The sequence below is a fragment of the Prinia subflava genome, chromosome 1 (assembly GCF_021018805.1).
Source record: "Prinia subflava isolate CZ2003 ecotype Zambia chromosome 1, Cam_Psub_1.2, whole genome shotgun sequence".
Classification (NCBI taxonomy): domain Eukaryota; kingdom Metazoa; phylum Chordata; class Aves; order Passeriformes; family Cisticolidae; genus Prinia; species Prinia subflava.
Window position 1 is genome coordinate 91,230,973 of NC_086247.1, and position 18,234 is coordinate 91,249,206.

The 18,234-nt window shown below is 38.1% G+C and overlaps 1 protein-coding gene across 4 annotated transcripts in view; it reads right to left on the reverse strand.

Moving 5' to 3' along the window:
• KIF13A (kinesin family member 13A) overlaps positions 1-18,234 on the reverse strand; it is a 104,486-nt gene that overhangs the window by 52,335 nt on the left and 33,917 nt on the right. For all 4 annotated transcript variants that reach the window (XM_063403138.1, XM_063403122.1, XM_063403112.1 and 1 more), the window contains exons 3-4: positions 11,922-11,934; positions 5,722-5,782 (exon numbers count right to left, since the gene is read on the reverse strand). In XM_063403138.1, coding sequence (XP_063259208.1) covers positions 5,722-5,782; positions 11,922-11,934 — 74 coding nt within the window. The remainder of the gene's footprint in view (positions 1-5,721; positions 5,783-11,921; positions 11,935-18,234) is intronic.

The following is an 18,234-nucleotide window of genomic DNA, read 5'->3' on the forward strand; positions in this document are numbered from 1 at the left end:
AAAGACAAAACCATTTGTCAGAAAAGAAAATTTTATCATCCACTTCTGACAAGCAATAAACCAATAATCTCCTCCATGTTTCCTAAAGGGAAAAAAAGCAAATACCAAAGTCTTTTAAAACTGTGCATGGTCATAATGACCATAGGATGATCTACAGATTCCTTTACTGCTAAATATCAGGGAAATAATCCACTTTAAATCTCACAGCAAACTAGATTTACTTTTTGGGAGATACTTCATTTTCAAACCGTCATCACAAACACAAAATCAATGAGATCCTGGTATATAACTCTAAAATGATATTTTTATTAGCTATTTGAAGAGCTCAGTAATACCAACATAGACAAATGGGTCATTAAAGAGTGTTGTTTATGGTAACCAGTCAAATGATCATGGGATAAAATAAGGTTTGGTTTTAAGTGCACTCACAGAAAAGAACACAAAATGCTGAATTTCAATTATGGATATTTTATTAATTTGCAAATGAAGGGAACTGAGAGCAGCAGTATACCATCCATGATATTTTCCTATTTTTCATTAAGAAACCTCACTGCTTCCCCCATGAATTTTGTTAGTGGGTCTGCACACTGATTACAAACTCTGTTTCATACAGAATTATGTCCATATGTGGACGTAATTCTGTATGAAATTTACAGTATAATTGTAAATTGTAAATTTTCTGTATGAAATTTACAGAAAATTTACAATTTTCTTTACATCAAAAGAAATAATACAGATCCAGTGTAAACACTGCTGCATTTCTGTTTTGCTAAATAAATCTATACTGCCTCCAATTCATACTTTTTCTTATTTACAGGACTTTTCTTCCACAGATGCCTAGCATTTAAGGCTGTAACAGGGGTTTTAACTTACGACTTAATCTTCAGTAAATGGGAGAATTTTTTTTTAAAAAATTGCCTAACAGGAGGATTTCCCCTACATTAACCCTGACTGTGTTTAAGATGGGAATTCCAAATTAATGTCCCAATTAAGACAATTTAGCATCTTACAGAGACAACTAAAGGTCAGAGACATCCATCCCCTCTCCCACCCTCTGCTCAGAACAGGGGCAAGCTGGGCACAGCATGCCCAAGGCTGCCAGGGAGCCCAGGGTAAGCAAATGAGCTGCCAGTCCTCACAGGCCAGGATCTCCCCTCTGCCCTTCCTTTTGAGGAAAGGGAAGCAAAGTCTAGTGACTTTTTCTTGCAGACCAGGAACACCTTCACTTTTAAGTCAAAATGACAAACAGACAAGAACTTGTGTCTGCTCAAAATCCACAATTCACTCTCTCTCGTGAGTTCCTCAAACCAGTGCCCTGGTTTGCTTCCTTTTAAAAAGGAAAATGCTGCAGTCAGCACACATATTTCCTATAAAATTACAGTTTAGCTCAAAGTCAAGTGTATGGCCCTTCAGGAGCCTGTAGGAACAGAGAGCTGAGATTTCAGGCCAAACATGATGCGGGTTAGGGAGTTCATGAAAAATCCACTGACAAGTTAATACAGTGTGGGGTCCTAGGAATAGACCTGCCTAAGTGCTGCAGTAGCTATTTATGCCATCTCTTGAATCTTTCCCAAACTGAAGGGTTTCTTTTCTTCCTTTTAAAAATCCACTTCATTGCAGACTTCAGCAGGCTCTCACTGTTGTCCAGGCTTGTAAAAAGAATCCTTTGTTCTCATCTCTGAGAATTTCTCAGTATCCTCCTCCTCACCAAAATGCTGAGCAGTTGTCTCTGTGAGCTTTTCAAGGCAAGCAGGTGTGTCCTTCATCCATGAATTGATTCTTGACCCATTCAAGTCAAGAACAAATGGTAATAAGCTATTTTTCTTACTCTCAAAGCACCTCTACTGCAGCCCATAGATAAAGCTCATCCCTCCTCCAGATCAGGCAAACTCGTTCTGTCCTACAGTAAATCTGTCCCCCACCAAAACCTACTTCACTGACTTATTTTTCATCCCTTTCCAATGAGAGATCTATATTTTCACCAAACACCTAACTATGTCTTTCAGAGAAAGATCATCAGAAAAAAGGTGCAGCAGCTAGCATGTGATGATCAGCACAAACCATTCCCTGCTTGGAATGACAGTCACAAACTGTTCAGAAATGCACAGCATCAATATTCAGTGTAAAAACCAACCAAACAAAAAGCCCCCCCACACTGAAAGAGCACAGACTTAGATGGGATATATGGAAGAAATTCTTTACTGTGAGGGTGTTGAGGAACTGGCACAGATTCCCCAGAAAAGCTGTGGAGGCCCCATCCTTGGAAGTGTTCCAGGACAGGTTGGATGGGGCTCTCTCTAACACAACATACCAAGTTGTTAAAGAGCCCCCTTATCTCAGGGAGCAGAGATCAGAGCACCAGTTCCACAAAGGCTTGTAAAGAGTTTACTTCTCTTCTGTACTCCAGACTCTCTGCTGTCTTTATGAGAAACAGTTCTGCAAGGACAGCTGCAGAAATGCCCTGTACAAGTTTTTTGTCACATGAAGGTTACCTTCATTATTTCTATTGGTGATATCACTGGATCATTTAAGAATGCAGTTTCCATTTCAACAGGAAAAAAAAAAAAGTTTAAAAAACAATTCTGCTGCCAACAGCAACAATACCCATATTTTCAAGTGCTGGAAAGATAAGGTAGGTACTTCCCAAACATGAGTACAGAAAGAAAAATAGTACAAAGAAAATAAGCCTTGTATTCAGCCAAATAAATTGAAAATCTCTCATAAAACAAAGATGGCTAATACCATTTCAGTGTCAGCCCTACAACCCTAGATCCTGAGAACTGTTTTCAACTATTCATGAAATAATTTTATCCAAACAGGAATCTTGCTCTTGAGCGAACAATATTAGTAAGTGCTTGTAGTAGCATAGCTTAATCAATAAAGAGATAAATAAAGCCAGTCTGATCATGTGTGATAATTTTAAAGATCCTGTAAGAAATGTGCATTTCCAGGAGTGGACAAACTCTGGGTTTGTGGGTATTAAAAAAATAACAGCAAGAAGAGTTATCCACATATATTGTCAGTGGTGCACAACATTCTGTGTGTTCTCGTGACCCAGCTGCCTATCAGCTAAATCTTTAATACAGTGTATACAGATATACACAACTATATATCCATTCAATATAATGCAAGATGAGCACATTTGGTTTGCAGAGAGAGCAATGACTGACAGGGTAGCCTAGTATTTGTTAAACCTTTCATGTATCATCTTCCACTGTATTTCTGTGATACAGGTAAAAGGGTTTTTTAAGGAACTAAATTTGTGGCACATGCCTTTTCTAAGAATTTTACTTCAGCCTCAAGTTCATACACAACTTACATTTTCAAGCAGTCTGGACTTAGCTTTCAAGCTTTACATTTTTCCTTTTAATTGTGCATCTCATCCCTGCTCTTGGCAATGACAATAAATTTACACATCCACAGAGAGCTACTTTGGGCAGGAAGTGTTTAATGCGCCTAGCTTCCAGATCAGCATTCCTTCTGTAGCCCAGCATCCAAGAGTTACCAGTTTAGCTCCAGAAGTCAGGTGGTCAGATCGTTTGTTTGGACTCTAAGATTGTACCAAAGACTGTTAAAGCATTAACAGTCCTTGGATGTAAAACAAGATGGTTATTTGCAAGTGCCTAGGACAATGGAGGTTTGTTCCATGAGGCAAAGAAGTTATCAGAAATCCCATCCAAATCCAGTTACTGTAATTTTCTTTTGTTAACAAACATGCACAATGAGGCCAAGTTATGAAAACAGACTTAAGGAGACTTAATATTAACAATATGTAAAAAAACTGTACTATTGCCATATCAGCATTTGGTTTGTTGGACCTAATCCAAGAAATGCTATTGTTGTAGGATAGTATCAGCTCATGCCCAAGCAGGTGAGCAAGTCAACAACCCAGTAACTTAGGCCTGAAACGCTTTTTGTTTGATTTTTAATTACTTTTGTTTTGATATTGTATCAAATTCATTATGTTCTAAAACATAAGGGCTGGCAGTCAGAAGATGCCTTCAAGACCATACAACAAACACAACAACAACAAAATCAGTGAAACCATTGTTTTTTGTATTCAAGTCTTTAGGTTCACATTCTTAGCATATTTCTGAAAAGAAAAAAAAACACCATCAAAGCCTCCCACACAGCCTTCCACCGAGAAAAAAACTCCAACAGCACAACCCCAGCCCCTTATGCCCCAACAAAACAAGGAAAAAACCCAAAGCCGAAAACCAGTTTTGGTTTTCTTTTTTCCCCAGGGAGAAATATTAACTGGAATAGGCAAAAAAACCCCACCTCATCACTTTCTAGCCAGTAAGAAAATAGAAGAGATGTGAGGCACTGTTTTCTACAAACCAGTCCAACAAGAGGTTAATCTACATACAGATAACTTCATTTCTTAGATAAGACAAATCCACTTACAACTTCTGAAACACGCTACAGAGATCTAGATTTGACTCAAATGAAAAATAAATAGATCTAGAACCCCACTGAACTGACCTGGAGATGGGTTGAACCGAGACAGAAACAAGTTTAACTGGTTAGGAGTGTTTCTCGAGTCTATCCCGTGTCTGCTGTGGCTTAGTGCCATGGTGTACCCAAGAGGTGCAGCTCCCACGTGCACATGGGGCCAAGATACCGTGTACACCATCACCTCCTTCCTTTTAAAAGAAACAGGGGAGTGCAGGCACATAAAAAGGTGCTGTGGGCTCCAGTGGCTCTCCCAGCCTGAGCTACAAATACTGTGCAGTGCATCTGTTCAGTGCAAACACAGCTCTTAAAAGCTGAACCAGTGAAAAACTTTTTTCCTGAAGAAGCCTCTCTTTGCCCAGGCAAGTACGAAATATAGCAGAATCTATTACCAAGAGCAGTCCTTAAGATTTGGGATTTCCTACCAGAGCCTACAGTAGTCAGAGATATATTTTTAACACACATATATGGCAGTTCATTTATGAGATTACAGATCTTAAACTTTGAGGTAATGAACCCTATCATCTTTCAAGATTTCTTACGGGCCACAAAATTTCATAATATGAATATATAAACTGAATGCTTGGGTTTTTTCCTTTCCATGGACCACAGCCTTGAAATCCCAGTGTTCAGAGCTTTCTTTACCAAACAAGTCCTCTTATAAAATATGAATATACTAATGGACAAATCCAGTTATGAGAAAACTTCTAGGATTACAATCTTGCATGGATTATCCAGCTTTTGGGAGGAAGGAGTCACAAAACTGATCACTCAAAACATATTAGGGATCTGAACAGTCAGACTATGGATCACTTGAAAGACCTGAGGTAACCACAGTGCCTGAGGAGAACGTGCCTTATTCCCCCCTCATGCACAGAGATGCAAAGCATTGAAAACACACATTCATCACTAGCATCAGTCAGAAGTAACTGCTGATGCAGACATGAAATTGTAAGTGACAGAAATGACAAAAAGCACTTCCAGGTGATAAAAACCCAAATGTTATAGCTTAGATGTAAAAGCATCCCTCTTGAACAGTGTACCAGGCACCTTAAAACTTGCATTCATTCTTAGCTGAGGGACCAGCACCCAGATGACTCAATCCCTGTAAAAATGGTAAGTCTGCCTCTGTGAAGAAGTCACTTGAACATCACAGTGCAAAATGTAGAAAAAAACCAACCCCAAACCAACTCCACAAAACAAAGGCCCAAATTCCCACACGTTCTCAAATTATTTACACTGCCCAACATATACAAAAAAGTTTACCTGCATATTTTGTGGTGTTTGATTCATCCATGGACCAGAAGCAGTGATCAAAGGCAAACACCTGTAGAAGCACATAAAAAGACAAATTAGGAACCCTGGCTACAAGACTTTTGTTTTAAAGCAGTACACATCCATGACAGTGTATTTGCAGTTGGGCTCTACTATTTCTGCAGATCCTAAATCAGAACTGTAAAAGGGCACAATCAGCAGGAATACTTTTGTGTAATCATGAGCGTTACAAAGCTCAATACTTCTTTTCTATCTGTATGATACACTATATAGATTACTGCTTACTCCATCCCCTAATACAGACTTCAAAACACAGAGAAAACCTAATAATTAACTCCACTCTTCTCCAGGCACCAACAATAACAAAACAGCAGCACAAGGACTCAATACACAGAATTTGGTGAGATGACTAATTAGCAGACATCAGCACAATACACACAAAAGTTTTACCATGGGATGGACTTCTGGTACTCAATCAAGAGCATTACTACTTACAAGCTTTAAGGTGTAAATAAACAGTATTAGATTATTCACCTAAACTAAGATGCAGTACAGCACTGAATCTCAGTAGAGGAAGCTCAGAAATTACAAACAGAAGATGTAGTTCTATTAGAGAAACAAGCTACCAGAGCCTGCTCTAATGAAAAGACTTAACATCAGTTCAGTCAAGAGATCCAGCGAGGTAGAAATTGAATGAGACTCAATATTGTGCTCAGAGGGCTTGCAAACCTGGAACAGTGTCCTGTAAAACCACTTAACACATTGGGATTTGATCCAAGTTTCTTTTTCTGCACATTCCAGAACATCATGACACACATTTAACATTTTTTTACAGCTTTAGATTGCTTCAAACACACCCTAAGCTGAAGTGTATTTTCCATATTTTGCCATGATAAACTGACTGTGGATGAATTAACATTACAGATTCTGGTTTTGTTATTCAGTTTGGGTTTTTTTGGTGGGGGGCACAAGAGGTGAGGAAAATCTCAAACCACCTTTTTATAAAACTTTGCCTGGTTAAGACTTTCTTTGCCTGGTCATCCAACAGGTGCTCTCCTTTGTTAGACAAACCATGCATGTCAGGGTAGAGCAAGAGCCACAGGCTCTGTTAGCCAAAATATGCAAATTCCCTAGAGACAAATCCTGAGGTGAGGAAGAAGATAGATCATTTTCATTTGGGTTTTGGGGATGAAGAACATCTTAAAGTCCCAGCTATTCAGAGTTACATACAACATAATCTACAGATACGTTGCCATCTAACCCTTCCCAAAACATCTATTGCTGCAAATATTACAGAAGGTAACACCAGGTTAGCACAGTAACCTTAAGTCCTTCCCTTTCCTCCAGCTTAAACCAAAACATATCAAATGGCCTGAGAGAAGCCTTAATACTGAGAAAACACTTAGTCTGTAAGAGTGAAGAGATCTGGAATTCCCTTCTGAAGAAAAAACAAACAAATCCATAATAATAATAATCTAACAGGAGGCCTGAGTCACTGCAGCACACATAGAATCAGACATCACCACGAATCAGGATGCTCCCCGATGTGGCTGAGTCAAAGATGTCGTTTGGCCACTGAACTGCAAGTAAAATGCAGCAGTTACGCCACCTTGTCTTCAGACATTCACATAAGTGGGGGGCATTTTAAATCCCCTCTTGTGTATTTGATCATCAAATCTAGGCATCAAATCATGTCATCAATAAGAACACTAATCCTTTTCCTAACTTCTGTAGTCCAAGAACTACTGCTTCTCTTCTCATATTTCAATTCTATGGAAATTTTCCTCACGGGACTTGCTAACAATATTTAGTCCCTCCAATGATCAAATGGTAAGCAATTAAATTACCAAAAAACTCCCACACCCTACACTAAGGATCCAAAACTGACCATTCTCCCCCCCCTTAAAACTAAATGTTATCTGCAGTGGATCACACAGACCAGTTAAAAGTTTACCCGGCTATACATGCTCATGTGTAATGACTTAAATGTCAATACAGCACTACTAGAGGCCAATTTAATCTATTGTCCTACACATTTTCCCCTTGGTTAACATGGCAAATGATGACAGGATCATTCAATGACTTCTAATTTAAACACTGATCTTGCAAAGAGACTCTTAAAACTAAAATATGGGCTTGCAGCCAAGTGTTTCTCCTAGAAAAGTAGATTTTATTGGGATGTTTGTTAAATGGTAAAAATTGGTCAGACTGGTTTTCAAAAGGTCAAAAATGATTATGCAATAGGAAGAGAAAAACTCTGTCTTAAGATAAAACAAATGTAAATATAGCATTTTAGTTTGCTTCCATAATACACATTAAAAAAGCCAGGGCATGGATTTGGTCTATTTATAAATTCTGTTCTGGAAAATTGCCAAATCTTTCTAACAGAAGTAACAAGATTACTTAAAAAAAAAAAAAGAAAAGTGTCAGGCAAAAAGGCAGAAATCACTGGGGCATGCACTATCTGCAAAACATGCAGAGCAGCTGCAGCAAAACTCCCCTCTCCATTAAAACAGGCAGGCTAACACTTAAACATTACTTTGATTTAGTGATGACAAAACAGCAACCTTGAACATTCCCAGCAACCATACTTTAAGGATTCACCCAACCAAAACAATTTTATGGACAACTGAGACCTTTGGGAAAACAGATTGCAAACACAGGACTTAACAGGGTGAAATTAAGGCACACAGGAACAAGACACATGGTCCCAATCAGCAATGCTCTTCAACATGTACGTCAGGAAGGTATTTTATGGGAAATATCTGTAGGACAGCATCCTACCTAAAGAGTAACCCTTGTACAGAAAGGATGACAAAAAAGATAATTATGTTATATTTTTCTGATGCTCAGTGCAGGAACAGCAGGACAAGCAATCCCAAATTGAGCATGGAAGCATACTTGGAGTCAAGACACAGAACATATGCCATGAAGAAACAACTAAGTATTCTAAATATTATCTAATGTACTCCCTTCTTTCTCCTCTCTTCACTGATTACTCTTCCTTAAAATGGAAGTGGTAGGTATTACTCTCTGTTCTGATAGAAGTGTGCAGAATAATTACTTTTTCCTATTAATATTTTTCTCCCCAGAATCCATTTTCCTGGAAAGGGTATTAAACCACCTGTAAATATGACTATCAAAGCCATGAGGATTTCTGTCGATGTCCAAGTTCAGACTCAGTAGCCAATATTCAAACTGGGCATTTTCAGGCACTGAAAATGCCTTTTTAGCAAAAAATCTTTACCAATTTGCACCAAAAATGTATCACCAACTACATCAAAACTATTGAAATGTATTTGAACAGAGATACCTGTGACACAAATAGAACTTTTTATACTTCAAGCACCCTATTTGAATTAGTTTTTAACTACATTTTGGAAGGTGTTTAATAGTATTCTTTATTCTCATTAATAGCCTTCTGGGCTTTTAAACAACAGAGGGAATAAACAGACAAGCCTTAAAATTTTCTTATTTCCTGCAAGATTCTCATACTTCATCCTGACATCTAAAAGAGAAAGGTAGATAAAAAGGAAGCTGCCAGAAACCTGCCACACTAGGGTAGTAGGTTACAAATCAAAGATTTTGAATGAAGGGATGAACTGGTTACATTCAGGACAATCATATAAAAATGGAAATTTATGAGAAAGAACTAGCTGGGAAGTGCTGGATCCTGGTACTCCTGTATCCAGAGTCACTGTAAGAGTGCACATTAGCCTAAACAAAGTAAGTCATGCAGGCCATTTCTAGGTTATAGAGAACTATACTCAGAGTGTTAGCAACTACTAGAAATTGTACAAAATATTTGTTCTGGTAACCACAACATTTAAGAAAAACAAAAGATATGGGACTTGGCTTCAGCAAACACCTGCAGCAGTTTAAAAGAGCTGATTGTTATTTTGCTAAGGAGACAACTAGAAGTTATGGCTTCTTCAACAAGGCAAACTGGCATGAAGGTCTGTGCATCCATCACATGTCAATGAAAAATCTGGAATTTTATCTCAAATTCATCTGGACCTGGGGCTTTAAAATGAAATTCCAGATTTTAATGATATTTTAAACTAGAGGAGCCATTGTGCCTGCTGCTGCAGTAACATATCACAGAATCTGAAAATACAGCCAAATAGGTATTTGCATTTTAAAAAGCCAAAACAACATTCTGCACAACTTGTTTTCCTTAAGGCTCCTAATCAATGGCTTGCAGAAATAATAATTTTAAGGGTTTATGATATAAGTATACTTATGGAAACTACTTACAGGTAATGAGCACCATACCCAATATTAACTGCTTGCCAGTTTAAATCAAATTACATAATTAGTTTCAAAAGGAGTTTAATTTCACATTCCTTATTCTTCTGAAGTCTAATCCTCAGTATAGGCCAGACAGAGTCTGGGGCTTCCAGCATTTAGCACTGCATTACCCAGATTGGACATAATCCCTAACATGTTGTCTATGCAGCTATCAAATGTCCCAAATGCAAGGCCAATGTTTAACAGCCATTTCTATCTGACCAAGAGATGGCCAATTAATCACATTTTGCTTTCATTGAGGAGCAGTCAGTCTGACAGGTTGGTGACTTATGGGGCTTCCTAAAAAGGAAAGGAGAACTGAGGAAGGGAAGTTTTCATTCATCAGGCAGCTGTTCCTATATCCCTCTTATAACTGATGATGGAGGTAAGAAATGCAGGAGATACATCAGGAAATGGCAGACTGAGTCCACACCAGTCAGCCTAATGTCAATGGAAGCAATGAAAGAACCGAAAGAAAAAGTTGGTCACTATGACAAACACGAGACCTATGACAGGGCTGCAGAGAATTCAGTAAGGCTTATAAGGTAAGGACACAGATGAAAGGTATAGCAACAAACACACTGCACAATATTCAAAGATATCAAGAGGCTACACTCTCAGTGCAGAAACACCTAAAGAAGCGTGGAGAGAAAATCTGAAGAGGCTCTGGGACACAGCTCACAGATCTTAGCTCAGAATGATTGTTTTACCTTTGTCACAAAATTACACTTAAATGTGATGTTTGCAGAAATAGCAAAACACAAAAAGCAAAATATCCTTATATAATTTTTTCTATCACAGCTTCTGAGCTACCAAGTTGAACTGGAAAACAATTTATCCATGATAAAGTATGATGATAAAGTAGCACATTAAAGATAAAGAGACTTCCAATATTTACAAAATTTTACTTTAAAAATTTTTGATTTTAAAATCAACTATGTGCAATACCCTAAAAACTGTATAAATCAAAAAATCTCATACCACATCTTTACAAACTCAGCAATGCCTATTTTCCACAGATGGTACTAACCTTCTTCTGTCTCAATCTGATAAATATAACATCATAAACATAACATCATAAGTCTCAGCACTATAGCTTAAGGATATTAATGACCACCCAACTATACCTAACAATAATGTGACATTTACGCACAAGCATGCAGCTGTTCTGATTTTGTCAAGGAAACACAAGGCCATACGTAAGCTTTTACATAACACCCAGAATAACTTTATCTGCCTAAAATGGAACAAAAATGATGCATTATAGAAAATGAAGGCTCATGTAAAAACAATGTTTTCTGATGGAATTACAACAACAGAAAAAAAAAACCAGTTTTGTTCCTTTAAAAAAAAATTCAACAATGATCAAACTCTCTTTTATTAAACATATTAACCGATAGAATTGTCCTGCCCTTCCCCTGCACTACAAAAAATACAGACAATCTTTTCCACATGATTTCTGGTGTACTTTGGCAACTTTTACACTAATTACTAATTCCTGACTCTTGTCAAGTGCAAACAAAAATGGTTTATTTATTATTAGATGTTTTTGTTGCCTTCTAAAAATAGTGTTTGAACTTTTAAACAGAACTGTGTGCAATGAAATGTTTTACACACACTACTTATTTAATCTTTCAAATGTTTTTATGACTGCATTAAAATTTTGGCTTGTCCTGGTCAAGGCTTTAACAAGCCATGAGTCTTGCCTGTATGTCAGTAGGATTAAAATATATTCTTCTGAAATTATGATGATTTTAACTTTAAAGTCTGAATAACAGATTTTTAATATGTTTTCCTTTTTTAAAGCTGTTGTTCACATACTACAACAATATCTCCAATACTTCTTCACTACTCAATATTTTCAAGCAGATACAAATGTAAAAAGAGACAAAAATACTTACCTTTGGTGGTTTTCTAGGCGATTGGCAATAAACCCAGCAACAGTGATGAGAAGCATGAATACACCATTCACATAAAGAGAAGGGAGCAAATAAAAAAAAAAAAAAAAACAAAGTCAGTGTATGTCATTACTATAATTTGAACTTTTTTTTAATCCACAATAGATTTAAGAGCAATCAGATCAGAAGATATTTAAATGACACACCACATATTTTTAACCAGTAATTACTTAATTACTAATACCATCCAACATTAAAAAGAAACTGTCAGATTCCTTATGGATATAAAAAACTAACAGAGCTGTGTTCCAAAAGAAAGACAAGTATCTGTTTTGTCATAAAAGATGAAACACAGCCCATCTCTGGTGGCAAGTAAACCGAGTCTGCAAACTGGCAGACAAGGTGCCAGGGTGAAGTCGCACTGAGTTCAGCAGTGCTGCACAATCATGTCCAAGGTAAGAGTCAAGCAAATGCTTCTTGCACAGATTACAGAAGCCAAGAAAAAGAAACCTGTGTAGGCTGTGTTTGCCCTGGTCACATAAAGCCCACAGAGCGCATAAGAAACCAACCCAAAAACCATCACCCTTCACACTGAACTCCAACGAGTGCTATCAGAAAGAACACAGGGATGACAAACTCCCAGTCTAAAGACACCAGCTCAGAGTACTTGGAATTGTTCTTAAATGCTTTTATGCTTTTGCTGGCAGGCATATGAGCACACTATAAATTAAATCAGCTTGGGTTTTTCTGGTGGGATTTTCAAGTGAGATCACTGCCCTGTCTCACTGTGCAGCCCTGTGCTCGCTGATGCCCGTGCAAGAGAGGAGGTGAACATACAGTGCAGAACTAGACTGACTTAGGCCACTTGTCAAAACTACAACCTTAGGCATATGTTTAAATTATATATGGAAATAGTAAATTTCCACTTGCTCTTCATATCAAGGGAAAAAAAAAAACATGGATGAAGGAAAGAAAGAAAATGTGGATGAAGAGGAAAACCACAATGAGAAAGGTCTATAGACAACACAAGCAGAGACTGCAGTACGGTTTATAAGATAAGGACACAGATGAAAGGTATAGCAACAGACACACTACACAAAATTCAAAGATATCAAGAGGCTACACTCTCATTGCAGAAACACCTGGGACCAAGCCATGCTTTCATCCATTAATCAGTACATACCAATCCCACCAAGTTGAGGGGAGGGCAGGGAAGACCCAAAACACTTTGAGCAGTTTTCTTAGCAACCCACAATACAAAGGCTCAGCAAAACACTCTGAAGGGACACTAATCCACAAACACATCTTATGCAATCTTTTCTGCCTACTCTCAGCTCATACCTCAGATGACATCCACCTGAAACAGAAGTTACAGAGCTGGGACACGGGACTAGTGTAATGCAAACACTGTTCGCCTCCAGCCAAACCACTCACTGCAGCTTTACCCTTTCATTAGTGGTGGCTACACAGCTCAGTCCATGGCTAGCTCATGTACAGGTGGCTCAGAACTTGCATAGAATGCACTCTTATCGACTGAAAAATACACTTAGCTCTACCCTGAATATTACCATTTTAATCCATTTTCAGATGTGACGCAATTACAATGTTATCAGGTTGTCTAGACAGAGTCCCAGCACCACCTCTAAACTTCCAAGAGAAGTTCCTATTATAAGAAGTCATCCAAAGCTTTTTGGAAAGCTTTTAAACACACTCCTACCTTGAAAAATAGTTCAGGATTATAGCAGCTTTACTAGAGAATTCCTGATAGACTGCTGTACAGATTCAGCAGAAGTCCTAAACCATTTATTTGTATGTAAAATCCAACAGAAGGTTTATCAACTGCTTTTTCTTCCTGAGATCATTCTTATAAGCCCTAATTGGAAAGGGCACAGAACATCACTGAAGTAAACAAATGGTTTGACACATAATTCTTAAGATACTTACTTAAGCAGTCTTCGTCAGTACCTGTTTGGAAGTCTCCTCTAACTTTACTTTGATGTCTATTTCAAGAAAAGCATCATAGTCACTTTTCAAACCCCTGGTGGACAGCAGAGCTTCCCAGTAGCATCACTGATCTCTGTGATTTCAAAGCAAAAGGAGCTGCAGCTTCCTACCATATGTCATATCCAAGTGCTCCAAACTCTTAATACCAACTTCAGCAACTCCCTGCATCACCAACAGCAGTATGATCAAAGGCCTCTGGAATAAGTCAGCTACATTAACTCACAGGATAGGTTTTTAAGCTATTTGGGTATTTCAGCTAATCAACTCAGTGTAACCATTGTTCTGGCAGTGATTCAGACAGAAACACTCCAAAATACTTCAATCAAAGGACTCAAACTAATAACTAAAGAACTGTTTACACTTCACTAGGAATCACATCTGTGGCAGCTTAAAGATGTGCAATAAAATCCCACATTAGTATAACCAATTTATGATATACTTTTTTTTTTGTTCGCTTTGCTGTCTTTCTTTTTAAAGTATGTGCTTCCTGACCTCTTTACATATCCAGAAACCACTATTTTTCAGCTTCATAGATAATTGAAGATGTCTCAATTTTTACCAAACAGTGACCATACAAATGTGGTCATTCAGTGTCACAGCTGGGGCTGGAGAGGCAGAGACACACACAACACACATATGGACATCAGATCAGAGGTACAACAACTAAAACCTTTATTTCCAGGAATTTTTAATTCCATGTCTAGTCATCCATGGTGTCAATGACAAGATACAGATATGTCTTTTGAGTGACAATAAAATCTCCTCTAAAGCAGACAGAGTATGTACTTCAGGAAATTACCAAAGTTACCTAACCTTGTAATGCATCTGCACAACAGCAGATTTTGATTTAACCTGATGGACATCTTCCATCTGTACACTCAGACAGAAGACTGACTTTTTTCACATGCCTGGAATTCAAAACCCAAGCAAATACAACCTTCAGGGTTGAAATACAACCTACAAGAGTCTGAAAAATATTCTCACAGGTCAAAAGAAAAGAATGACTTTCATGACCACAAAGCCCACTGAACTTCTAGACTTCCTCCTGCCTTTGTCCTTAACCCATCATGACTTTAATAAAATATCACTAGAAGGATTTTCTAACTTTACTGAGCATTGTGTCTTCTGTGGGTACCTACTCAGGCTTTTTTGTTTCACAACAGTACTAAGCCTCTCCTACCTGGCTTGGACAACACACATCAAGATCTCAGAGTGCTTAGCTACCTCAAACTTTAAGCTAGATAAAGAAAGATAGGTTACAGAAAGGTTTGTGCTAATGCCAACTATTTTTTCTGTTAGCTCTTGCTGAAGCTGTACTCAATACTTCCCATATTTGCCAAGAGAAGTGACTCACAAAATGTCCGTTCTCATGTTCTGTGTCAGCACATGAATGAAAAGTCTTCCTGACTGCACTCACAATTTCTCTCTAGCACCTCAGCCCATTTTCTGGGACAGCACACCATGAGAGGAGTGCTTTCTGCTAGCAGTATAACAGCAGCAAAGGTTCTTTCTTCATTTTTTTAAACTATCTACATTCTCTCTCATAGGAGTCTCCTTTTGTCATACAAAAAGTTGATACATGCCTATTCTGACTAGAAAACTAGTCCCATGCAATAGGAAGCAACAGAAGACACTCTTGCACTGTGAGCATCCAGAAGTATGCGATACTGCCATCTTGAAGACGTAGTAACTTTCAAAACAAGGCCTTTTTTGTCCCTTTGTGACGCTAGTCAGCATTCCCAACCAAATGTTGCTTCCACCAGAAGGAATGACATTTTATACATCAAAACAAAACAAAACAAAAAAACACCTTGAAAGAACTATTTTCTCTCTGTATTTACACTTCATGTAATGACTCTTCATCACCCCACTCACCCCCAACCCTCAGTAAAGAAAATCACCTTCAATAGGGACAAGGTACATTATAAAAGAAGGTAGGTGTAAAACCAGGTGCTCCACATTAAAGGAGACTGGAACAAGGCATCTCTGAAAAACAGGTCTTAGATTCTTCGGAACATGCACACAGCACAATTCATCTCCAATTGAACTGTTCTAAGCAGCCAAGTAGGTCACAATTGTACTATAATTATTTCACATTTTGGAAAGTATTTGGCTTATTTTGTTTTCTATGCTTTCTCACATTAGTTAATCAAGATGAAGCAACCATAACCAGCTATTTTAAAGAACCACACACAGCATCTATGAATGCATGAACCAGATGAGTCTGCAGCTCTTGTAAACTGACTACACCAAAAGTCAACATCTAAGACACTGAGGTGGAAAAAACTTTTTGCTCTCATTATATGTGTAACCACAGCAAATTCACAGTCTGACTGATTTCCCAAATATATAATTGCTTACATTTAGTGGTTACATAGTCATTGACATACTCTTCAGGGTCACTGATCAAAAGAATTATTACAAGCAATTATCATACAAGAAAATGGAGAAAAGTCTTCAGGTCTTTTTTCAACTTGTCATATAAAACAGTGCTTCCTCTGTAAGCATAAAAATGATCAAATTGCAAAGATCACCCTAATAAAAATAACATTTCTTACATTTCACTGCTCCAGCATCTCTGGAATCTAAGGACGAGGTGTTCAAAACAAGTATTAGCATTTTGAGTGCTTTTAAATTTGGTTTAGTTTTTTAAAATCAGGCTGCCTTACAGCTCAGGCTGAGCCTGTCACCAGCAGTGCGTGTTTACCTCACTCACTGGCAGAGTGCAAGGGAGAAAACCTGTGGAAGGATGGTGGTAAGGAGTGTGCCTGGCTATCCAAGGACAGAAGTAACTGCACTGTTTGTTTATCCATGTGTGTGCAGCTTCCAGAGTGGCAGCAGCAGAGACAGCAAGCACTCAGCACTCCTAACTGCAAACAGTGTAAATTATGCAGAAGCAGAGAGATCATGTTTCTCCTATCTTTCCCAGTAAGGTCATGCAGCTCTAGGACCCTTCCTTGTCTCCTGCTTTATCACTGCAGGCTGTTACCTGCAGGCTTGATACCAAGCACCTTAAAAAGCAAGGCTTTTATTATTGATGAACACTGTACTAAACTACCTAGATAAGGATCACAGTCTGCCACAGCCAGCAGTTTCAGGTGATTACACACTGCGAACTACTGGTAGTACACCCCTTTCTCTACAAAGAACACAGAAAAAGGATAGTTATTTGACCATTTCTCCCATGAATTTTCTAAACACAGAATGAAGTAAATGGCAGGGGCAATGTCCCTAAAGGGAACAGCATCCCACCCATCTCTGTTCTCGTCTGTACCTCCTATACAGGTGACTAATGAAGCTGGCATCACGATTCCTTAGTGGGATTCTTGGAAGACTTCACATTCTGTGTGAGCACACATACATACACAAATATAAATAATTAGTTATTTTATATTCTTGCATAAGGTGAGCAGCACATGCCCTGTTTAATCCTCCTACCCAGCAAAAGCCTGTCCTATAGACAAAATAATCCTTTGAAGAACAGCAAAAAACCCCCAAACATTTTAACAAGTAAAGCAGTTTCAGCAAGTGCCTGCATAATAAGGTGGTAGCTGATCATAATCAGGAATACCATGAGAAACAGACGCATACTGTAATAATAAGTTGTTCTCACACGCTTTATGGAAACCTACCACATGCAAAGACAGAAAAGTCAGACACTGAAATCAGAACAACAAATACTTCAGTGCAAGTAAAACAAAACAGACATTACAGTAGCAGAGTGAGTTCCATGACACAAAAAAAACAAAGACACCTGGATGTTTCACCATAACAGGGTTCCATTGAAGTTCAGTCACTACAGCAAGGAAACTAACCAGGTTATGAAACCAACCCAAGCTCATTAAAGTAAGTGAAAGGCATTATATTCTGACATTTACAAGACGGAAGACAAAGTGACAGCTGTCCAGGAACATCATTAGTTGCTAACTTACCTTCACTCCCAAATTCTGAGTATTTTTACTGCCCACGGCATTATTATTCTGATGCCAACAATTTGCTGATGTGAAGTTCAAGTGTTTCTAACCTTTACACAGAAGCCTTGATGTCATGTAAAAACAAGTTCTATTGACAGCCCAAAAAAAGACTGATACCTGCCCTACATGCAACTGCACATCACTTCACAAACAGCAACTGCCTTAAGAGAGCAGTCACCACCTACCAGCAGAAAGATTAATTTATTGCTCTGCTAGAAAACTCACTAAAAAACTAAAATCTGAATACTCTCCCACATAAAATAAGTTGGGGTTTCAAAAACCCATTTCAGTTAATTTGTTTAGTTTCACTGAAAAGGCAAAAACTAATTAAAATTGTC